This window comes from Leucoraja erinacea, chromosome 25 (assembly GCF_028641065.1).
Source record: "Leucoraja erinacea ecotype New England chromosome 25, Leri_hhj_1, whole genome shotgun sequence".
NCBI classification, from domain to species: domain Eukaryota; kingdom Metazoa; phylum Chordata; class Chondrichthyes; order Rajiformes; family Rajidae; genus Leucoraja; species Leucoraja erinaceus.
Genome location: NC_073401.1, coordinates 3,276,314 through 3,301,594, shown reverse-complemented (window position 1 = coordinate 3,301,594; position 25,281 = coordinate 3,276,314). Strand labels below are relative to the sequence as shown.

Sequence of the window (25,281 nt, the reverse complement as noted above, 5' to 3'; positions counted from 1 at the left end):
GACAGGCTAGATGCAGGAAGATTGTTCCCGATGTTGGGGAAGTCCAGGACAAGGGGTCACAGCTTAAGGATAAGGGGGAAATCCTTTAAAACCGAGATGAGAAGAACTTTTTTCACACAGAGAGTGATGAATCTCTGGAACTCTCTGCCACAGAGGGTAGTTGAGGCCAGTTCATTGGCTATATTTAAGAGGGAGTTAGATGTGGCCCTTGTGGCTAAGGGGATCAGGGGGTATGGATAGAAGGCAGGTACGGGATACTGAGTTGGATGATCAGCCATGATCATATTGAATGGCGGTGCAGGCTCGAAGGGCCGAATGGCCTACTCCTGCACCTAATTTCTATGTTTCTATGGTATGATTCTGTGCGAATGAATCTGTCAAATTTTGAAATGATGGATGGCTATTACAGTAACTTGTCAGTCCATTTCAAAATGAAGCGCCAAACTCAGTACTGTGTGCCTGCAGTCCATATAAACGGGAAGGTAAGACAGTAAATTTCCTTCCCTAAGGGACATGTGAGTTGGATAGGTTTTATGGTAACACAGCAGTTTTATGATTAATGTTGATGATATTTGCAAAGAATGCTTACACTTTCCCGCAGTACCAAGGAATATCAAGGCTTAGATCAGGCATCCTTTCGAATAGAATCCTTGCAGCCCTAATCATTGCAGACTAGTATTTATTAGTCCTTGGAAGGTGAACAGCACTTCACAGAGTGAAATTGGAGTGCATTATTTGCAAAAACGTCGCTTGTTGAATTATCCTCCATTGGGAGATTGAGATGTTCTAATAGTGTTAAAGCATTGGAAAGGGTAGTCAGCGAGGAAATATTTCATTCTGGGGATTCATCAGGAAAAGTGGACATCTTATAGTTTGAGCTTGTTCAATTGGGAATGAAACTAAGCAATTTTTCCATTCATCTCTGAATGAATGAAAATGTAGCATCCAAAAGTCTCACATCCTACATGTTGGTGATGTTTGGTCAATTAATGCATTTGAGATTGAGAAGAATAGATTGAGTATATAAAAGATATAGAGCTAAGGTAGGAAAGTAGAATCAAGATGAAATTTATCTGGTTGTGTTTGCTGTTTTAATTCTGTAGATGAGTAATAAAATTGAGGATGCCGACTGTGAAAGAGGATGGCGAAATCTGAGAAGGCATTGCTAGGTGAAGTTGGATGTAAACTACAAGTGATGTACAGGGAGTGAAGGAAGATGAGATCTCTGGAAGGAAGCTTTTTAGGTTCAGGTGAAAAGCAAATGACAGTTTTTTAAAAGAGAAAGTTAAAATAGTATTTGTTTTGCATAAAAGTCAGTAAGACACGAATGCCACAATATCCCCACATTGCTAAGCCTTATTCTGATAGGATGTGTCAAGTGGCTGATAAAGGGTTGGGATTAAAGAATGGCCATGTCCAATTATTAATGTGATTAGGGTAGGTAGGAAAGGCCATAATTATAGTAACATGGAAACAGTGTTTCAATTTTGAAGGAAATTACCTGAAATTCGGGAAATTCCGGTTGTCTTCGGGTAATTTTAGGGAAATAAAATAATTTCGGGAAATTTCCTGGCCCGGTAAGCCTTCCCCAACTGCGCATGTGCGACTGCCGCCCCAACTGCGCAAGCGCGGAATCCGGGCCCACTGCACATGCGCGGGGAGACTCCAAAGGGTCCAATCAAGCCCGCAGGATGATTTGCGGAAAAAAAGTATGTACCTGTACATTTACGATCATCCGCGCCTGCGCAGTTGGGGGAGGCCCGTTAGCCGCATTACAATTGAAAATGGCACCGGTGACGTGGTAGGTACGCCATCTCCCCGCACGTGCGCAGTCGGTACCCAGAAAATTTGGAATTCTATTTCAGGTTAAAAAAAATTGGGTTTGGAAGCACTATTTGGAAGAAACCACATTTCAGCAATTTTGTGATAATATGGGAGCTAAATACAAGACGATCCTGTTGTAGAGTTAATGGAAAGAGGAATGTTTTTATATATTATAAATTTATATATTCAGGCATTGTCATTGAAGCTAGCATTTAATTTACATCCTTGTTTCTCTGTAACTTCAATTTTAATGTGCAGAGGCAATCTTGAACCATTGAACGCTCAGTGGTGAGGACACTCCTCGAGTGTTTAGTTTACAGATACAGCACGGAAACGGGCCCTTCGGCCCACCGAGTTCGCACCGACCTGAGATCACCGCACATTAACACTATCCTAATCGCACCAGGGACAATTTACATTTTTACCAAGCCAATTAACCTACAAACTAGTACGTCTTCGGAGTGTGGAAGGAAACAGAAGATCTCGGAGAAAACCCAGGCGGTCACGGGGAGAACATACAAACTCCGTACAAACAGCACCCACAGTCGGGATTGAACCAACTCTAACACTATGCCACTGTGCTGCCCTTGGTGCTCCTTGATGTGGTGGAGGAATGATTTTACATTTTGTTCCAGTGATGATGATGATGGGTGGATTGTCACCTTGTCATGGTGGAGAAGCTTGTGTGGATCTGAGATCCTGAGAACGATGCCGTTTGGAGCTATGCTCCATGGCTGTAAGGTCGAGGGGGAGGTCTCTGACAAAGAGCAATCCAACCAAGACCTCAACGGTGGAACAGGCGGAGGACGATGGCTGACCTTAGTGGAGCGTCACAATGGCTGGGAAGGCGGATGAAGGCTGCAGCAGAAAAGGGTCTCCGGTCATCTTGGACTCCATGCCACTGGATTCTGACCCAGATCTGTCGAGGACCGTGGGGTAGCTGTCTCTGCACCATCTCTCCACGTTAAACAAAGTCACACAAATAAACAGCCTGAGTTTGACGATCAACAGGGATGGAGTGGGTGCATGGAAATTGAGCAGAAAAGGAAGTGGGAATGTGCTACCCAAGGTAAGGGGCGGGGAGCTGTATGGGATGGAAGATGAGTGACGGGTAAAGGAACTAATAAGGATGGTGGTAGACAAAAAGGCTGAGAAACTCAGTAGGTGAGGCAGCATCTATGGAGCGAAGGAAATGGGCAACGTTTCTGGTCGAAACCCTTCTTCAGACATGGGGATTGGGAGGATGATGATGAGGAGAAATGGGTTGAAGTTAGTGATGCTGATTATGGTGGGGGGTGAATTCAAGTAATCAAGGTATTGAGGAAGGGGAACTGAGGAAAATAATAAGCTAAATCTGTGCACAGAGTGTAGCCTGTGCTTGGTTTGAACTACTTTGCCATTAGACCAAGACATCACTCTGTTGTGGCATCTGGCGTGCAATGTATTTTTCCTGCGGAAAGAAATCACATGGGGCGCACAGTGGCACAGCAGTAAAGGTGCGACCGTGCAGCGCCAGAGACCCTGGTTCAATCCTACCTACGGGTGCTGTCTGTACGGAGTTTGTCGTTCTCCCTGTGACCTGCGTGGGTTTTCCCGAGATCGGTTTCTTCCCACACTCCAAAGACGTACAGGTTTGTAGGTTAATTGGTTTAGTATAAATGTAAATCGTTCCTATGTGTGTAGGATAGAGTTAGTGTGTGTGGATCGCTGGTCGGTGCGGACTCGGTTGGCCGAAGGGCCTGTTTCTGTGCTGTATCTCTAAACTAAACACAGGCACCTTCCATTTCTTAGCGGAAGTAGGTCATGCACAATTCCGAAGGACTCCTCAAGCAGGAGGTGTATGGTGCAGTGTGCACCCCTCTCAAGCAAATCTCTGCTGGGTTACGTTGGAGCTGCACTCAACCAGGTCAATGCACGTCACTGATTTATGCTTATGAAAAGCTGAAAGTTTAGGTGGTTTGTGCTGTGAATCACAAGGTATCCTCAATCTTTGACCTGTACTTGGTGCTACTATATTTATGTGACTGGTCCAATTGAATTTCTGGTCTGAAGAAGGGTCTCGACCCAAAATGTCACCCATTCTTCTCTCCAGAAATGCTGCGTGTCTTGCTGAGTTACTCGTTCGGTTTAAACCAGCATCTGCAGTTCTTTCCCACACAAATTTCTGGTTTTGTGTGACCCCCCTGGGATGATCATGGTAGTGGGTTCAACAATAGTAGTGCTATTGAATGTCAAAAGGAAGTGATTCGATCTACTTCTATTAACTTGTATGTTTGTGCGGCCAGATATCCTGAGGTTTACACAAACACTAAAAAGTATTCACTGTGGTGCAGGTTAAACTGAAGATAAGAACTGTTAGGTTGAAGTTGTGGAATGCAGCTATAGGAATATAAAAAATAGTTGGATGACATTTTCCACATGAGGAAGTCTTCGTAAAATAAGGGTTCTAGGGGAATGAGGATCTTTGATACATGTTCAGAAAATTTACAGTTGTCAGATGTTAACGAGATGGGCAAATTGCATCACTTTGAGTGATTTCAAAATCGATGTAGCATCATGTCCAGAGTTCAGTTGTGGTGTGAATAGGTAGGATTATGGTTGACCGCATACTTCACGTGCCATCCAGTCTGCCTTGGATTGCATGGATTTGTGACTCCCAAACCTGTATTTGTGTGAAGTGGTCCCTTGACTCTTTATTATGTACGTACTGTAAACCTAGATCAAGGATAGCAATTTTTATTTTAGCACCAGTAAATCTTGTGCTCTTCCGGTTTGTGCGGTCTTTCTATTTGCACAAAAACGGTACGTGATAGTGCTATGATTTTCTGCGAGCTCTCTCACCATTCTGCTGTGCTGTGCTGAGTGCACCAAGTTTCGTTCCGATTGGTGGTCTATTGTAAAAGTTAGCGAGGTTTAAAAATCTTAAAAACTGCGCGTGGAGATCGATCTCCTCTCCTGCCTGTCAGCGCAGCATGGATTAGTCTCTCCTGTCACTCCGCGGGATGGTCCGCCCCTTCCTGCATCTTTACTGGAGCTGAGGGACGCTGCGGGTGGCCAGCGGCGTGTCCAATCAGACACAATTTTTGGAGGGACCGGAAGCGGCGTGGTGCGGGAGATGTCGCCAAACGGAAAGCGGAGACTCTGATCCCGGTGGAGGAGAATGACCAGTGACCAGCGCCCGCTGTGAGTCCCCATCACACCGCCAGCTCCAGCCCCTCCCCCTCTGGATCCCCTCGTAGCCTCCTGCCCCCCTCCCCCATGATATCCCCCTCTTCTCAACAACTCCCAACTTTTCCCTGAGTTTCTGCCTCCGTCCACACACCCCCCCCCCCCTCCCCTACAATCCCCCCCTCCCCTACAATCCCCCCCCGCCCCCACACAGCCCCCACCCCCCCCCCACACAGCCCCCGCCCCCACACAGCCCCCCGCCCATACACCCCCGTTTTCCCCCCACACAGACCCCCCCCCCCCACACAGCCCCCCGCCCATACCCCCCCCTCGCCTTTGACCCCCACCCCGTCCACACCCCTCCCATCTGCCCACACCACCCCTCCCCACCCACACATGCCCACCAGCATCTGCAGTTCCTTCCTACATGTACCAACTACAATCCTGTTACTCTCTATTGATACAGAATGAAGTGACAGGAGTTAAATTAAGAATCTTTGTATTACTAACAGAAATGGGAAAAATATTTGATTACAAGCAGAGTTCTATTTGCACGGCAATAACTAATGTAGTATTATCTCATGGTTTAAAGAGTGCAGAATGGACAATGCTTTCACTCAAAGAACCAAACAAAACTTCAATTGCTCTTAATTGATATTCTTATTCTCAGCTTGTTGTTACACTTGAGAGATAGACTTTGCTTGTTTTACATTGTCCCATGATTAGTTAAAGGAATCCATGACTCAAGATAAAGTGTGCTCAAGATACTTTAGTACGTTAGTGAATGCAAATTGAAGATAGGCCTGAGTTTTCCTGAGGAACAGTGATAGTGGAGTACCAGTACTTTTCCCCTTCCTTGTTAAAATGGTCATATTAGGTGTTTGCCTGAATTTGCAGAATATACTTGTATATTCCCGTAGTGATGTAGTGTCTAAAAAAGGGTCATGACCCATAACATCACCTATTCCTTTTCTCCAAAGATGCTGCCTGACCTGCTGAATTACTCCAGCATTTTGTGTCTGTTTGGTTTAAACCAGCATCTGCAGTTCCTCCCTGCACAAGGTTTTACAGTTCTCCAGGTCCCAGACTGGAGAATCTGTCCACTATGGTGCAGCCTCATCAGCTCCATTTCTTTCAGTGTTGAAGGGCAAGGGACATATACAAATACAAATTAATTTTCAACTTTGTTACTTGATTTTCATTTCTTCAATTATATTTAAATAACAGATGGTGTGGCTTAGCCACTGTAATTTTTTTCAGCTAAAAGAGTTTGAAGATTAAGACCTCAGATTTGACACAAAATTGATTGTCCACCAGGGAACAGGGGCCCTCTATCCTTTTGAGGATGGATTACCTACTACAGGCATGTCAAGGCACTGGTAAAATACTACAGTTGACGGCTGTGTAAAGTCCTTCAAATTCACTGGAAGAACAAACACATCAATGTTGGTTTTCTCTCCTGGTCTAAGGCCTATAGGGAGGTTTCACGGCACGGCACCCATGACCCGTACTGCTAGGCTACTCCAAGTGGAATACACGTGATGAACTGCAGGTAGGCACTTACCGCTGTTTCCAGCGTAACGCGCCGTTAAAACCCGCTGAGATTGTCAATCTTTGCGCTGTAAATAATTATGGAAATCGGGGTAAGCATGAGAGACATTTAGCATACTTCAGAATTCCAAAAGTGAGGAGAAATTATGGTAATTAGAAACGAGAGCTGAAGAGACAACAACAGCCAGAGTGCTTGGCGAACATTGGCCGTTTGCTCACTGCATTTCATCAACAGTAAGGCATTATTTGTGTTTTTCTCTTGATTCCTTTGGTATCTAAAAAGTTTCAGAAGTGATAAATCTGGCTGGAATTTTTTTAAATCGCCCATGGTTCTCGTGGGTTTTTACATACAAAATGAAAACGCATCGGAAGAAAAATTTACATCCAGATTTATCACTTCTGAGAATTTTTAGATACCAAAGGAATCAAGAAAAAACACAAATAATGCCTTGCTTGATGAAATGCAGTGAGCAAACGCGATAATTCCCGATATTTTCAATGTTTATCGAGCACTTTAGCTGCTGTAGTCCCTTCAGTTCCCGCTTCTCTATACCTTCATTTCACTTCACGTTTGGAATTCTAAAGTTGGGTACATGTCTCTCTCACACTTACCCCGACTCCCACAATTTTTTTCAGCGCAAAAATTCAACATTTTGGCGGTTTTTAGCAGGTAGTAAAGTACGCGTTTCTAGCATTAATAACACATACCGGAAGTGAAGGATGTCTTCCAGTTGGATTTAGCGGCTCCGTGCGTCGAGCCCTATGACCCAGTGACCTTTCGTGCAACCACCCTATTCATATGGTTTGCCCTTGTTTCATTCTGGGCAGACTACCTCGTTCACAAGGCTTGTGTTAGACCCAAAAGCTGATAATCCACTCTAAGCCTTGTCATGGGCAGACACTACTAGGCAGTTTGAAGAAAGTGGTGTGCTCAGCTATGTGAAAAAAATATGCTTAGGTTATACTGATATTTCTAGCCTTTAGTGGAAACGGATATTTTGAAAATCGTTAGTCCATGCAACAGGAGCACACAAAAGACTAGTGTAAACAGCAGAAGCAATGGATCAATTTGTAAACTATCCATCTTTCCATGTTATCAGCCAATAACTGCCATATCAGGAGAAGATCATACCCAAGGAACCAGAGAAGACACATGTCCTCACTAGAGACTATCTATACTTTATTCAGTGCCGGTCCAACAGCCAACATAATCAAGGACCACTATTGCCTCAGCCATTCTTTCTTTGCCACTCTCCCATCGGATAGACGATGCAAAAGCTCAAAAGAGCATGCCATCAGATTCAGGAACACATACTCGGGATGACATCTTGATCTTCTAATCCACCTCATTGTGGCCCTTGCATTTTATTTTATCTGACTTTCATTTATTTCTTTATCATCTAATAACAGACAAGCCTGCTGATGTTATTAGATGATAAAGAAATAAATAAATAAGTATTTAACAAGGAACTGCAGATGTCTGAAGAAGGGTTTCGGCCCGAAACGTTGCCTATTTCCTTTGCTCCATAGATGCTGCTACACCCGCTGAGTTTCTCCAGCTTTTTTGTGTACCTTAAATAAATAAGTAGTTTGGGTGAATGTGCAGGCTTTAAACAAGAAACATTGAGAAATATATTTTGGAAAATAATAAAATGTCCTAATTTTGTCCAACTGACAGCTGACAATTATCCCATTCCTTAGCTTGCATCTGAGTAAAATTTATTTCAACATGCATTGATAGTTTACCATTATTTAAATGGTAAATGTAGCGTCAGAAGCGTTTTCATTTTGCATGTTAAAACCCACCCGAGAACCATGGGCGATTTTGCAATTTTACTGAGGGATTTTTCACTTTTAAAACTTCTCATATAACAAATGAATAAAGATAAAAAAAGTGAACAGCGGACATTTGCCGTGGAGATTTAAAGGTCCAAAATATCGGGAATTATCGCGTTTGCCTTACTTTTTTTATGAAATTCAGCGAGCAAACGCGATAATTCCCGATATTTTGGACCTTTAAATCTCCACGGCAAATGTCCGCTGTTCACTTCCGCTTGTTTGGCACCTTCAGCTCCTTCTTTAATTTACCTTAGTTTCTATCTTTTTTTTGGACTGTAAATCTAGGTAGCTGTGCCTCACGGTCACCCCGACTGGCACAGTAAATTGCAGCTCAAAAACTGGCCGTTTTCGATGTTTTTAACTGGTGGGAAAGTGCGTGTTTTCCCATTCACTAACATGTACCGGATGTATAGCATGTACTCCACTTGAGATTTTCGGTCACGTGGGTGCGGATCTACGCTCCAGTGACCTTTCGTGAAATCACCCTATAAAACTCAGTTTATTTTCTCATTTGCAGTATCTAATTTATTCACGTATGGTATAATTTGCCTGGATGTCACATGATACAAAATATTTCATTGTCTTGGTGCACAATAATAAACTATTGCCATTTGGCCTATGCACAGTGGTAAGATTAATGACTTGTTAATGCCAGGGAATTCTGTGTCGATATTTAGCCTTGCCTTAATGTTCTTTTCCCCCTCAGTTTATTCTTCAACAATATCAAGATATTGATTCTAAAACCAACAATTTGTAATTTTTTTGCATTATTTATTTTTTTAATTTTCTTTATTGTTGATCTTTTAAATATTTTCTTGTTCTGCAATCTGAAATTTTCATTAGACAATCGCAGGTTGCAGATCACTTAAGCAGTCTGGGCTGGCTGTGTTCAGCTATTAAGTATAAATGATGTGGCAACTCCTGGTGCGTAATTGGAAAAAAAAAGAGGTTTCTTATGGATTGGTGATGTCATAAGCAAAGGAATGTTTATTGTCTCTTTTAACTAAGTAGCTTCCGAAGCCATTTCAGAGAGAAGCTTGAGTTGACCACATTAATATTTCTTGAGTATGTAGATAGGCCTGAATGGGGCAAGTTTCATTTCCTTTCTTGAAGAATATTGGTTAATTGAAGGTGGGCACAAATGCTGGAGTAACTCAGTGGGATAGGCAGTTCTTGGGAATATGGAAGGAAACTGGAGCACTTGGAGGAAACCAACGCAGTCATAGGGCATACGTGCAAACTCCACACAGACAGTACCCAAGGTCAGGATCAAAGCTGGGTCCCTGGTGCTGAGGCAGCAGTTCTGGCTGGTATGGGTGAAGTTGATGATCATGCAGTAATTTTTGCTTGCATTACTTATGATAGCCTTTTATTCTAAATTTATTTCAATTAATTGAATTAAAAATTTCTAAATGTTGTGCTGAGATTCAAAATATAGTGCTTTGGGTCAGAATTGCTGACTTTGTGTTCTAATTTGGTAACTCCTGCATATTACTGAATCCCTACATTAATCCCACCTTGCTACAAGTTAAGGAGATGGAGCTGTGCCATTTTTGTTGTCTTGTGACCCGGAAGTTCATCGTGTTGCATTTGAGCTGAAAAATACAACGCCTGATCTCATGGCAGTTCAGTTGTTGAAACTGCATTGTTTTCAAAACCCTTCTGGATGAATCGTTGAACACGCCTTTGATATGTTGATTTGGAAGATGGCATTTATCAATTCACGCTGCTGGTTGAGTGCAGTGACAGACCTTGGTCCTTCTGATAGTCCCCAGGATCACGTTGAGGAATTGTACTTTTGCATTGTGTTATACGGTCTGACATCCTGTTAATTTAATGTGTTTTTTTTTTGTTTATAGTTGAAGGGGGTATACATTTCATTTAATTTATTTAAATAATTAATGTTTTAAAACTTTGTGTGGAGTTTGCTTTAGTTAATTGCTTTTAACTGTGTTTGGTACTTTGTTTTGCTTTTAAATTACAAATTATTAAGATCTATACTAGGTATGGTAGCTCTCCTGTTGCAGCTTTTATATTCAGTAATATTAGGTATAGGGTTTGCCATTTGGTAAAGACTTTATTAGGTTTTGGGCTTTTTGGTGTGACTTTGGAATCCTTGTTCTGTTCAGGCCACATGTTGAATTCTAGATTTTGAGTGTCAGATCTAAGTATGGATCCAGGGGGATTGTGGCTCTGACCCCCTCCCAGAAATTCTGCTACTATATTCGTGTTCCTATTGCACACCAAATGTTTGTTACACACAATCTCAAGTCAACTTTATTTGTCACATACACGTACAAGATGTACAGTGAAATGAAAGTGACAATGCCTGCGGGATTGTGCAAAACAACAGAACAGAACAGAACCAGTATTTACATTTTTTTTTAAAAGACACAACAGTAATTACGCTCCAGTGAGATCAGAGTTTACAGTCCTGATGGCCTGTGAGAAAAAACTCCGTCTCATCCTCTCTGTTTTCGCAGCGTGACAGCGGAGGCGCTTGCCTGACCATGGCTGCTGAAACAGTCTGTTGCTGGGGTGGTATGGGTTCTTCATGATCTTGCTGGCTCTGGATCTGCACATCCTGGTGTATAGATCCTGCAAGGGGGGGGGAGTATAGTTCCCATGGTGCATTCGGCCGAATGCACTACTCTCTGCAGAGCCTTCCTGCATTGGGCAGAGCTGTTGCCAAACCAGATCGAGATGTTTCCGGTCAGGATACTTTCTACAGCACCAGAGTAGAAGGATTGAAGGATCCTCAGATATTACCTCAGCTGCCTGAGGTGGTAAAGGCGCTGCCTTGCCTTTCTGACCAGTGCGGCAGTGTGTGTTGTGCATGTCAGACCCTCTGTGATGTGGACTCCCAGATATTTAAAGCTGGTCACCCTATCCACAGTAGTCCAATTTATCCCCAGTGGCGTGTACGTCCTCGGTTGTTGTGCCCTTCTAAAGTCCACAATTAGCTCCTTAGTTTTAGTGACATTCAAGAGGAGGCTGTTCTTCTGACACAAGAGTGCCAGGTCAGCCACCTCGTTCAGGTAGGCCTTCTCATCGTTATCGGAGATCAGGCCCACCACCACTGTGTCATCAGCAAACTTGATGATGGAGTTGGCGCAGAACCTGGCCACACAGTCATATATGTACAGTAGGGGGCTGAGGACATAACCCTGGGGGGATCCTGTCTTCAGGGTGAGGGGGTTGAGGTATGTCTTCCCATCTTGACCACCTGGGGCCTGGTGGTGAGGAAGTCCAGGAGACAGGGGAGTGTTCAGTCCCAGTTCCAGCAGCTTCTCAGCAAGTCTGGTGGGGAATATGGTGTTGAGAGCTGAACTGAAATCAATGAATAGTATCCTCACATAGCCCCCCTTCTGACTGTCAAGGTGAGAGAGAGTGGTGTGCAAAACCTGGGAGACCGCATGATCCGTGGATCTGTTTGGACGGTATGCGAACTGCAGCGGGTCCATGGTGCGAGGGAGGAAGGTGCAGATGGAGTTCTTGATCAGCCTCTCGAAGCATTTCATGACCACTGAGGTGAGGGCCACTGGTCGGTAGTCATTCAACCAGGCTAGAGAGGCATTCTTAGGCACTGGTACAATAGTGGACCTCTTGAAGCAGGCATGGACCACGGACTTGGCCAGGGAGAGGTTGAATATTGTGGTGAATACTGGAGCTAGCTGATTAGCACAAGACTTTAGTACTCACCCAGATATATCAGATGGGCCTACAGCTTTCCTCGTGTTCACACGCGTCAGAGGCATCCTCACATCGTGCTTGGACACGGAGAATGTGTGCCTTACTCCAGCCTCGCTAGCCAGCGCGCTGACGATGTTGTTGTTAGCCGGCATTCTATTGGATTATTAGATTTTTTGCAGTTTGCTTAAGGAAAATGTTTTAATTGTAAAATTATTTAAAAAAAACTGCTAAAACACAAGTAAATGATGCTCATTTTGTCTGAAAATCTGAGGATAAGGAAATAACCAAAGGGGCCAGGGTGTAGCCAGTTTTGAGTACTGATTCATGAGAACAAAGAGTGCACACTATCATGCCTATATAATTGAGTATATAAAAATGCTAAATATCTGAATTTCTCCTGCTGTTGTTGCTCCACCTGCTGAGTTTTTACAACATTTTCTTTTTTTTTTTGCTTCATAAGTGATTTGCAGTGAATACAATTTGAATGGATTCACTGCACCAAACCAAAAGGATGTCAAAACATCGATTAATTGAGTCTTTACATTTTGTACCAAGCCATATATGGGGCAGTACAGTGGCACGCTTGTGGGGTGGCTGCTTCATTTGTAACTGTTCACGTCCAATTCTTGCCTTGTGTGCGCTGCATGTGGTGTTTGCACTGTAACTATGTGGTTTCCTTTGGTTGCTCTGGATTTGGGGTCAGCACAATGATGGGACCTTCGGCCCAATTTCTCCACATTCCAAAAGTGGGTTGGGAGCTTAATTGATCTCTGTAGGTATGTGGGGAAATGGTAGCATCTGAGAGATGGAGAGTTGATTGATGGTAACATGCGTAGGTCTAATTGTGTCGGATTCATGTGAAAATGAATGCTTGAAAGTTAGTGTGGACTTAGTGGGCCAAAGAGCCCATATATATCCTTTTTCTTTTTAGACTTTAGCCTTTAAAGATTTTGGAGATATAGCGTAGAAACAGGCCCTTCGGCCCACCAAGTCCGAGCTGACCAGCGACTAATCTGTACACTAACATGATCCTACACACTAGAGACGATTTATAATTTTACTGAAGCCAATTAGCCTTCAAACCTGTACGTCTTTGCAGTGTGGGAGGAAACCGGAGCACCCGGAGAAAACCCAAGCGTTCACAGGGAGAATGTAGAAACTTCGTACAGACAGCACCCACAGTCAGGATCGAACCAGGTTCCATGGCGCTGTGACGCAGCAACTCTAACGTTGCACCACTGTGCCGCCCTCTATGACAATGAAATGTGCAGCAAACTCTAAGCTTCTGAAGTTGTATTTATTGCCACATTATAATAAGAAAAAAAGTCATGCAAGTTTGTTATTGACCAGTTAAGAGTGTTGAGTTCCACAAGAATCTTTTGTAATGTGTGAATTCATAGAGCACAAACTGTGATAAACCATCAACTTCCTTGGAGGATACCATCCGCAATGTATGGTGAGAAAAGGTTGTCAATTTCCTCCCTGCGGTAGAGCTTCTGTCTTACAGTGCCAGCGACCCAGGTTTGATCCTGATTATGGGTGCTTGTCTGTACGGAATTTGTAAATTCTCCCCGTGGTCGCGTGGGTTTTCTCTGAAATCTTCGGTTCCCTTCCAATCTCCAAAGACGAATAGGTGTGTAGCTTAATTGGCTTGGTTTGAATGTAAAATTGTCTCTAGTGTGTGTAGGATAGCGCGATGGTCGGTGTGGACTCTGTGGGCCGAAGGACCTGTTTCTGTGCTGTTTCCCTAAACTAAAGTAATAAGCAGTGCTTTGTACAGTGCCCTCCATAATGTTTGGGACAAAGACCCATCATTTATTTATTTGCCTCTGTACTCCACAATTTGAGATTTGTAATAGAAAAAAAATCACATGCGGTTAAAGTGCACATTGTCAGATTTTAATAAAGGCCATTTCTATATACATTTTGGTTGCACCATGTAGAAATGACAGCAGTGTTTTTACAAGTCCCCCCATTTCAGGGCACCATAATGTTTGGAACACAGCAATGTCATGTAAATGAAAGTAGTCATGTTTAGTATAGGGTGGTTGCACGTAAGGTCATCAGGTCAAAGGGCGTGACGCACGGAGTAGCTCAATCCTTCTGGAGTACAAGGCAGCTTCCGGCATACACTAGTACCACATGCCACACAAACGTTCGTACCTGTTAAAAATCGCCAAAATGGTCAATTTCTGTGCTGTAACAAATTGTGGAAATAGTGGTAACCGTAAGTGAGAACCGCCAAAATCACTGCTGCTCACTGACTTGCGAAAGAGCAGCGTGCCGGCATATTTAGGGCAAGTCCTTGCTGGAGGGTGACTGAACGCTCTGAACCAAATGCTTTAGTATCTTTGCTCTGAACCCGAGCACCAAGGTGTAAGCGGCCGAAGGTGCGCATCCCTCAGGACAGCCCCCACTCCCCCCCCCCCCCCCCCCCCCCCCCCCCGGGGTCAGCGCTGTTGCGGCCACGCCACGACCCCCCCGCCCCCGGCTCCCCCTGTGTGGCCCCACTGTCACGGGCTGTGGGTCGGCAGCGCCACACACGAGGCTGGGTGAAACGGGGCTGCCGGTCTGGCAGCGGACACACGGGAACAAAAACCTGGCAACGTCCCCGTCAGCTGCAGCAGAGTTGGGGACAGTCTGGTCCCTCCACCCACCCAGAGTCACATGTGGCCCTGGGTCCACGAATGGAATCAGTCAGCGTGGAGTCCGGATGCTGGGACAGACTGTAAGACTGTACTGGCAGCAATAGTAAGTGCTTACCTGACGTTCATCGCTTGTACTCCAGAAGGCGTAGCGTTTCAACAGTACGGGTCACGGGTCGTGATCTTGACTGCTCTGCAACCTCCCTATTTTGTTGCATATCCTTTGCATGCAATGACTGCTTGAAGTCTGCGATTCATGGACATCACCAATTGCTGGGTGTCTTCTCTAGTGATGCTTTGCCAGGCCTATATTACAGCTATCTTTAGCTTATGCTTGTTTTGGGGGCTAGTACCCTTCAGTTTACTCTTCAGCATATAAAAGGCATGCTCAATTCGGTTCAGATCGAATGATTGACTTGGCCACTCAAGAAATGACAATTTTTTAGCTTTGATAACTTTGTTGCTTGTATATTTGGGATCATTGTCTTGCAATAGAATGAACCGCCGGCCAATGAGTGTTACGACATTTGGTTGAAGTTGAGCAGATAGGATCTGTCTATACACTTCAGAATTCATTATGCTACTACCATCAGCAGTTGTATCATTAATGAAGATAAGTGAGCCAGTACCTTCAGCAGCCATACATGCCCAGGCCATAACGCCCCCATCACCGTGTTTCACAGATGAGGTGGTATGCTTTGGATCTTGGGCAGTTCCTTCTCTCCTCCATACTTTGCTCTTGCCATCGTCCTGGTTAAGTTAATCTTCGTCTCATCTGTCCACAAGACCTTTTTCCAGAACTGTGGTTGCTCTTTTAAGTACTTCTTGGCAAACTGTAACCCGGCCATCCTATTTTTGTGGCAAACCAGTGGTTTGCATCTTGCAGGATAGCCTCTGTATTTCTCAAGAGTGTTTCTGATCTGCCGGACCGGTGTTTTTGGGTTTTTCTTTATTTTAGAGATAATTCTTCTGTCATCAGCTGTGGAGGTCTTCCTTGGCCTGCCAGTCCCTTTGCGGTTAGTAAGCTCACCAGTGCTCGCTATCTTCTTAATAATATTCCAAACAGTTGATTTTGGTATGCCTAAGGTTTGGCTGATGTCTCTAACAGTTTTATTGTCTCAAAATGGCTTCTTTGATTTTCATTGGCACAACGTTGGTCCTCACGTCGATAAACAGCAATAAAAGTTTCCAAAGGTGATGGAAAGACAGGAGGAAAGACTAGGTGCTGAGAGCTCTCTTATACCTGCATTAAGAAGGCAATTAAACACACCTAAGCAATTACAAACGCCCGTGAAGCCATGTGTCCCAAACATTATGGTGTGCTGAAATGGGGGGACTATGTATTGCACAGCTGTAATTTCTACATGGTGAAACCAAAACGTATACAAATGGTCTTTAATAAAACCTGACAATATGCACTTGAACCACGTGATTTTTTTCTATTTCAAATCTCAAATTGTGGAGTGCAGAGGCAAATAAATAATTGATGGGTCTTTGGCCCAAACATTATGGAGGGCACTGAATATGATCCTTTTACTTTTCACCATAATGATTTAAAGGAATACTGTTTTAAATTTGACAGATACAGAGGATGCAAGCGAAACAGATATTGCCAATAAGCAAGATGACGAAGACTACCTGGAAGTGAAGGAGCAGTAAGTATTGTTGCCCAAGTAAAAACCTCGTTTGCAACAAATAGTTGTATTTTGAAGCTATTGTGTGTGGTGACTTGATTGAGAATTCAAAATGTCGAAGGCTTTGATACTGTAATTCAAATGGACTTTGGCAGGTATTGCTTGACGAGCAGACCCTTAGCAACTGAATGTTTTTATAAAATGAAAATCAGCAAGTGATGGAAATTTGAAATATATGCAGAAAATATTGTAAACAATCAGCAGGTCATGCCGCATTCTGTGGAAGGAGAAATATTTCACAGAGACATTTTGCCCGTACTGGAGATGAAAGAAAGCAAGTTAGTTTGCAATATCAGCAAATGTAGGGAAGAGATGGTCAGGACAAAGGGAATATCTCTCAAGACAGTGAGGCCAGGTTTGCCACAGATGATGCCTAACTGTCAGTTTTCAGTTCTATTTAGTTTTAGAGATATAGCCTGGAAACAGGCCCTTCGGCCCACTTCACTGACCAGCAATCTCAAACACTAGCATTATCCTACACACTAGGGACAATTTAAATTAACCAACTAACCTACAAACCTGTATGTCTTTGGAGTTTGTAGTATGGAAGGAAACCGTGACACCTAGAGAAAACCCACACTGTCATGGGGAGAACGTACAAACTCTGTACAGTCAGTACCCATAGACGGGACCAAAGACAGATCTCTGGCGCTGTAATGCAGCAACTCTACCGCTGCGCCACCGTGCCGCTACCTGCCAAATGTTCAGTATTTTCTATTTTTAAGAATTTAAAAAAAAATGATGATTGGCATATCTTTTACTGGTCAATATTTAATGCTCTCAGTATTTGCGTTTAGGTTGTAAAACTCATTCTGCAGCAGTATTTAATATAAACTAGACTAAGTGGGACCCGTTGTGTCCCTGTCACACTGGAAGCTTGGTCCCACAACGCAATATTCCAGCACTCACCCATAGCCCTCAACCGCACAGGCGCAGCTCATTTCCCCTCATCCCTAGTACTCTCTTCACCCTCCCTCTTCTTTTCCCTCTCCTCCTCCCCTCCCCCAATCCTCCCTACTCCCCTCCTCTCCATCTATCCCCTCCTCCCCCACTCTCCCTCCCTAGGATCCTAGGATCTCAAGGTTGCCGCTCCTCTCCCTTCTTGCGTGCCTCGGAAGAGCGTCATCTGTCGGCGCGGATCCTCGGCTCAGAATCACCAGCAGCTACGGCCGTGTGGGCGGGGGGGGGGGGGGGGGGGGGGGGGGGGGGGTGGGTGGAAGTCTCGGAGAAAAGACGGGGGGAGAGGGGGTTATCATGTGTGAGGGGGGCCAGAGGGATGGGGCTGGAACTGTGGGGCGTTATGATGGCGGTGCTTTTGGGACTCACAGCGGGCGTTCTCCGCCGGGATCAGATTCTCCGATTTTCGATTGGCGACATCTCCCGTGCCAGGCCGCTTCCGGTCACTCCGAAAATTGTGGCCGGTTGGAGACTTCCGCCGGCCTCCCTCAGCTCCAGTAAAGGCGCGATGGCGCAGGAAGGGGCGGACCATCCCGTGGAGTGGCAGGAGAAGAGACTAATCCGCGCGGCGCTGATTACCAGGAGAGGAGATCGATCTGCGCAGGCGCGGTTTTTAAGATTTTTAAACCTTGCTAACTTTTACATCATACCACCGATCGGACGAAACTTATTGCACTTGCAGCACAGGAGAACGGTGAGTGAGCTGGTGAAAAATCATAGTGCTATCGCGTACTGTTTTTGCGTAAATAGAAAAACCGCGCAAACCAGAAAAGCACAAGATCAGAGTTTTAGTTATGTATAAATTGATGATTTAGTATAAATTATTACCAGTCTGTAACATTGTTTGACTCATCATAAACTATTGTATTTTTGGAAAGATTGCCTCGATCTTTGTTTCACATTAGGTTGTATTTAGTGAAATGTTGTTATTAATTGCTACCACCATTGATTTTGTTGACTTTGTTGAGTTGCCTTCCCCTGATATGATTTTGAGTTTCTGTTCATTTCCTATTGAATTGATGAGGTCTCGACACTGCAATAAGATAAAGTAGCTGATTAAACCTCTCTATTGTTTTTGAGAATTTGGGAGAACAAATGGTTAATAAATGGTTGCCAGAGCAATAAAGTAGTATTAAAACAATCCGTGCCCTCCATAATGTTTGGGACAAAGACCCATCATTTAAATATTTGCCTCTGTACTCCGCAATTTGAGATTTTTAAATGGAAAAAAATCACATGTGGTTTAAGTGCACATTGTCAGATTTTATTAAAGGGTATTTTTTATACATTTTGGTTTTACCATGTAGAAATTACAGCTGTGTATATACATAGTAGGTATACCTGAACATGGGAATTGCCCACAGCCATGTCCCATTTCAGGGGGCATAAAACGCGATACTAGGCTGTTCTTTGGGATCACGAAAAAAATCGCTGCAAGACCCGGTCGCAAAAGGTATTATTAGTTTTATAGGCCTTGATAATATAGTTCTAATAGTTTTAAAATTAGTCTCTCATTCCGCAACCTCTCGCAGCCCCAGGGTTTTATAAAGCAAACAATTAAAGGTATGTACCTTATTTTTACATTAAATGGGCCGTGTATATAACCCTGTATATCAAGTTATCTATAGCGAGTAGTTCATTTTGGGCTTTTTATATCCCGCAGTATTTTTCTCGGCATTTGAGGGCACTAATCCAGCGCGATGTCAACGTTCTAAACCAGCGCGTTCACATGAACCCACTAGAAAGCCGATTTAAATGGGCATTTATTTACAGCAATTGAACACTAAATTCCTTCCATTTGGCCTATAAATTAATGTAAATTAGATATAAAAATCATGTTATATTGTGAATTATTTGTGAATAATCTTTGGACACTTAGGCTATTTAAAAATGTTAATCTTTCCTTAAGATAAAATGGGCTTTTGACTATCCAAGATCACAGCTTTTTTGTAATGTCCATTGAAAATCAATAGGGAACAAGATGCTAATTTCCGAGTATGAAAATGGCCATAACTTTTTTAATACTTGAGATATGAAAGTGAATTTGGTGTCAAATTAAACTTATTGTTATGCTTTATCTGATGGGATAAATTGCAGACTTGATTTTTAAAATCTCAAAATTTTGTAACATTGCTATACATAGTCCCCCCATTTCAGGGCATCATAATGTTTGGGACACATGGCTTCACAGGGTTTGTAATTGCTCGGGTGTGTTTAATTGACTCCTTAATGTAGGTATAAGAGAGCTCTCAGCAGCTAGTCTTTCCTCCAGTCTTTCCATCACCTTTGGAAACTTTTATTGCTGTTTATCAACATGAGAACCAACGCTTGCCAATGAAAGTCAAAGAAGCCATAATGATACTGAAAAACAAGAATAAAACTGTTATAGACATCAGTCAAACCTTAGGCTTACCAAAATCAACAGTTAGGCACATCATTAAGAAGAACGAGAGCACTGGTGAGCTTACTAATCGCAAAGGGACTGGCAGGCCAAGGAAGACCTCCACAGTTGATGACAGAAGAATTCTCTCTATAATAAAGAAAAATCCCCAAACACTTGTCTTGAGGAGTCGGGTGTGGATTTGTCAATGATCACTATCCGCAGAAGACTTCATGATCAGAAAATGCAGAGGCTACACTGCAAGATACAAACCACTGGTTAGCTGCAACCATAGGACGGCAGGGTTATAGTTTGCCAAGAAGTACTTAAAAGCAGGGCTGTAGAGTCGGAGTCGTCGAGTCAGTGTCGGAGTAATTTTGGTGCTGCTGGAGTCGGAGTTGGTAAAAAAAAGTCCTGACTCCGACCACAACATAAATTTCAGAGAGAATTACAATTTGTAATCATGTACTGTCTTTCTGCTAACTGGTTAACACGAAACAAAAGCTTTTGTGATGGCGGCGCTGGCTTAACAGTGGCGGCCCACCTGCAGTCCGTCTGTTTTTTTTCTTTCGTTTTGTTCCTTGTCATGTTTTAGTTAATTTTGTTTTATTAAGTTGTATATGTGTGTGGGTGGGGTGGGAGAAACATGCTTTGGTCTCTTCCTTCGGGGGATGCGACTTTTCTTCGATCGTATTCCCCATCCCCGTCACCATCTGCGCCGAGGCCTAATGGCGGAGCTTGCGGCATCGGAGCTGTAGCAGCGGGAGCAGTGGCGGAGACCCGACTCGGCCCTGGAGCTGTGGCGGAGGCGGCAGAGACCCGACTCGGCCCTGGAGCTGTGGCAGAGGCGGCGGAGACCCAACTCGGCCCCGAAGCTGTACAGGCGGCAGTAACAGCAGTGGCAGCGGAGACCTGGCTCGGCCCTGGAGCTGTGGCGGAGGCAGCGACCACCCGCGAAGTTTGAGCCGTCGCCTCGGCGCAGAGGGAGAACAAAGAGGGAAGAGACAGAGACTTTAAGATTTTGCCTCCACCACAGTGAGGAGGTGTTTGATGAACTCACTGTGGTGGATGTTAAATTTGTGTTGATTGTGTGTTTTTGTCATTTTTTTAATTATATGTATGACTGCAGGGAAACAAAATTTTGTTCAGACCGAAAGGTCTGAATGACAATAAACGAATCTAATCTAATCTTCACTGTGCCTTGGTACACATGACAATAAACCATATGACCATATAACAATTACAGCACGGAAACAGGCCATCTTGGCCCTTCTAGTCCGTGCCGAACACTTACTCTCATCTAGTCCCATCTGCCTGCACTCAGACCATAACCCTCCATTCCTTTCCCGTCCATATACCTATCCAATTTATTTTTAAATTATAAAAATGAAACCTGCCTTCACCACTTCCACTGGAAGCTCATTCCACACAGCTACCACTCTCTGAGTAAAGAGGTTCCCCCTCATGTTGCCCCTAAACTTTTGTCCCTTAATTCTCAAATCATGTCCTCTTGTTTGAATCTTCCCTACTTTCAATGGAAAAAGCTTATCCACGTCAATTCTGTTTATACCTCTCATAATTTTAAAGACCTCTATCAAGTCCCCCCTTAACCTTCTGCGCTCCAAGGAATAAAGACCTATCTTGTTCAACCTTTCTCTGTAACTTAGGTGCTGAAACCCAGGCAACATTCTAGTAAATCTCCTCTGTACTCTCTCTATTTTGTTGACATCTTTCCTATAATTTGGCGACCAGAATTGTACACCATATTGCAGAATTGGCCTCACTGATGCCTTGTACAATGTTAACATTACATCCCAACTTCTATAGTCAATGCTCTGATTTATGAAGGCAAGCACACCAAAAGCTTTCTTTACCACATTATCTACATGAGATTCCACCTTCAGGGAACTATGCACAGTTATTCCTAGATCCCTCTGTTCAACTGCATTCCTCAATTCGCTACCATTTACCATGTATGTCCTATTTTGATTTGTCCTACCAAGATGTAGCATCTCACACTTATCAGTATTAAACTCCATCTGCCATCTTTCAGCCCACTATTCCAAATGGCCTAAATCTCTCTGTAGACTTTGAAAATGTACTTCATTATCCACAACACCACATATCTTAGTATCATCTGCCCATGATACGTAAACAGGTCATAAACTAAACTAAGTGATGAAAGTGATCAATGCGAGTACGGTAGTGGATGTTGTCTACATGGATTTTATTAAGGCATTTGATAAGGTTTCCCATGGTAGACTGATCCAGATGAAGATGCATAAAATTCACACTGACATGGTTGTAAGGACTCACAACTGGTTTATTGATAGAAGATCAAAGGTTGTGGTTGAAGAACAATATCCAGACTGGAGTTCTGAGACCAGTGGAGTTCCACAGGGATCTGCTCTGAGATCTCTGTAATATACAAAGAACTTGGACATTAATGTCAATAGTTGGTAAGTTTGCACACGGCACCAAAATTGATGAATGGTCAAGTGGGGAAGGCCATCAAAGTATACAGTGGGACATGGATCAGCTACAGAAATTGGCGGACAAATGGCAGAGTATAATCTGAGCAAGTGTGGGGTGTTGCACATAGGGAGATGGAATGTAAGGGCAATGACAGTTAATTACAAGATCCTTAACAGCACTGATGTATGGAGGAATCTTGTGGTCCAAGTCCTTTAGTTCTTGAAAGTGGCAATGCAGGTAGATTAGTAAAGAATGCATATGGCATAATTGCCTTCATTGGTCGGGGCATTGAGTTTAAGAGTGGGGAAGTCCTGTTGCAGATTTATAGGACTAAATTTACTCCACATTTGAAGTATTGTCTACCGTTCTGATCACCCATTACAGTAAGGGTGTGAGGCTTTGGAGAAGGTGCAGAAGAGGTTTACCAGACTGTTGCCTGGAACAGAAGGTAATAGCTATCAGGAGAGGTTGGGAAAACTTGGATTGTTTTCTCTGGAGCGTCAGAGGTTGAAGGGAGATCTCAAAGTACATTGAGAGACATAGATAAGGTAGACAGACAAACCTTTTTACTAGGGTACAAGTGTCAAATATGTAAGCGTAAGATTAAACCAGGAAAGTTTGAAGGAGCCAAGTGGGGCAATTAGCTTTTAGTGGCTACTAGTTTGCACTGCCAGTGGTGGTTGGCATTTGGTGGTATTTGAGACTTACAGATACACAAATGGATAGGCAGGGGGTGGAGGGATATGGATCACATGCAGGCAGAAATTTGTTTAACCTGACATCATGTTTGATATAGATATTGTGGGCTGAAGACCTTTTTTCTTTGCTGTACTATTTTATATTCTGTGAAAGGAGGTCTTTGACTAAGCTTTGCCAGACACTATGCAGCCTCTGGGGCTGCTCCACTTTGCTTCTGGACCTCTATTCTGTTTGCCTGCTTTTGTTCCATCTCGAGGAGTGGAGCAATTGCTACCGTGCTTCACCTCTGGTGATAGTTGTTTCTAGGAACTTTGTACAGAATCTTGTACATTGTGCACCAAACCACAACAGGCTGATCTATCTCTCCCTCCTAACCCCATTCTCCTGCCTTCTCCCCATAACCGTATTAATCAAGAATCTATCTCTGCCTTATATATATATATATATATATATATATATCGACTGATTTTGAATCCACAGCCTTCTTTCCACAGCCTTAATTCCATAGATTCGCCACCCACTGACTAAAGAAATTCCTCCTCATCTCCTTCCAAGGCTTTAAAAAATCTTGGAAACCGCGCATGCGCAGATTGTTCTCTCGACTGGTCGGGATGACCGAAATTGCGGCTTTTTACACGTAAAGAGGGCGTCGAAATAGTCGTGGGAATTCATAGACATACTCGTAAGCGTTCGTGGACATAGTCGTGGAAGGTCGTAAGAGTTTGGAGATTACCACGATCTTGATTTTTTTTTTAGGTCTTTTAAACTCGGCAGAGGTTTTGAATTAAGTCGTGAAAGTGGGACCGGACATTTACTTCTCCAACTCTAGTTTTAATCTATCCACTACTGACAATCTTCACTCATAGAAACAGCAGCAAAATGGTGCTGAAGTTGACATTCGGCATAAGTGAGCCAGCACCGCCATTCAATGTGATCTAAACTGATCGTCCAAAATTAGAACCCCGTTCCTGCTTTCTCCCCATATCCCTTAATTCCGTTAGCTCTAAGAGCTATATCTAACTCTCTACATCCAGTGAATTGGCCTGTAATGACTTCAAATTCACAACTCTCTGGGTGAAAAATGTTTTCCTCGTCTCAGTCCTAAATGGCCTACCCCTCAAATGGCCCATCCCTCACTGTGTCCCCTCCCTCGTATGGCACCATTGTACCCTTCATCTCTCCCTCAATAGTTCCCATTTATTACCATCCTTATCAAATTCTCAGATTTTGGCTTTTGTGTCCGCACTCATTGCCCTCCAGTCATTGTCTCCATCTTTACCCTTCCCTTCCCCCCACTTGGCTTCATCTATCTTCTTCCTTCTCTCCAGAGATGTTGCCTGTTAGTAACAGGGGTTAGGGGTCGGAGTCGGATACACAATAAATCAAGGAGTCGGAGTGGACTCCACAGTCCTGCTTAAAAGAGCAAACACAGTTGTGCAAAAAGGTTTTGTGGACAGAAGATATGAAGATTAACCTATATCAGAGTGATGCCAAGAGCAAAGTATGGAGGAAGGAGAGAAGAAACTGTTCAAGACCCAAAGCATACCACCTCATCTGTGAAACATGGTGGTGTGGGTGTTATGGCCTGGGCATGTATGGTTGCTGAAGGTGCTGGCTCACTTATCTTCATTGATGATATAACTGCTGATGGTAGCAGTATAATGAATTCTGAAGTGTATAGACACATCCTTTCTACTCAAGTTCAAACAAATGCCGCAAAACACATTGACTGGCGGTTTATTCTACAGCAAGACAATGATCCCAAACATTCTGCTAAAGCAACAAAGGAGTTTCTCAAAGTTAAAAAATGGTAAATTCTTGAGTGGCCAAGCTAATCACCCGATCTGAACCCAATTGAGCATGCCTTTTATATGCTGAAGAGAAAACTGAAGGGGACTAGCCCCCAAAACAAGCATAAGCTAAAGCTGGCTGCAATACAGGCCTGGCAGAGCATCATCAGAGAAGATGCCCAACAACTGGTGATGTCCATGAATCGCAGACCTCAAGCAGTCATTTCATGCAAAGGGGCAAAGCGGTATCTCCAGATTGCCCGCAATGCTCAGGCAAGGGGACGTTGGAGCACATCCTGAGCTGTTGCCCAAAGTCTCTTGGGCAGGGCCGGTACACCTGGCGTCACGACCAGGTTCTTAAACACATTGCAGAAGGCATAAGCATGGGAATCAGCAGCTGTAGACGAGAACACCCCACCACCCAGATGATCACCTTCGTGAAGGACGGAGTGCAGCTGTCTAGAACCACAGCAGCCAGGAATCAATCAGGAATCCTGGCAACTGCGCAGGACTGGCAGCTTTCCGTAGACCTGGTGAAACAGCTGAAGTTCCCACGGCACATTGCC

At 43.8% G+C, this 25,281-nt stretch overlaps 1 protein-coding gene across 2 annotated transcripts in view; it reads left to right on the top strand.

Annotated features, from left to right (window-relative positions):
* suds3 (SDS3 homolog, SIN3A corepressor complex component) overlaps nucleotides 1-25,281 on the top strand; it is a 70,062-nt gene that overhangs the window by 5,211 nt on the left and 39,570 nt on the right. Inside the window, exon 2 of one of the 2 annotated variants that reach the window (XM_055655578.1) lies at nucleotides 16,303-16,375. The exons of the other annotated variant lie outside the window; for it this stretch is intronic. Coding sequence (XP_055511553.1) covers nucleotides 16,303-16,375 — 73 coding nt within the window. The remainder of the gene's footprint in view (nucleotides 1-16,302; nucleotides 16,376-25,281) is intronic. 2 annotated transcript variants of the gene reach the window in all.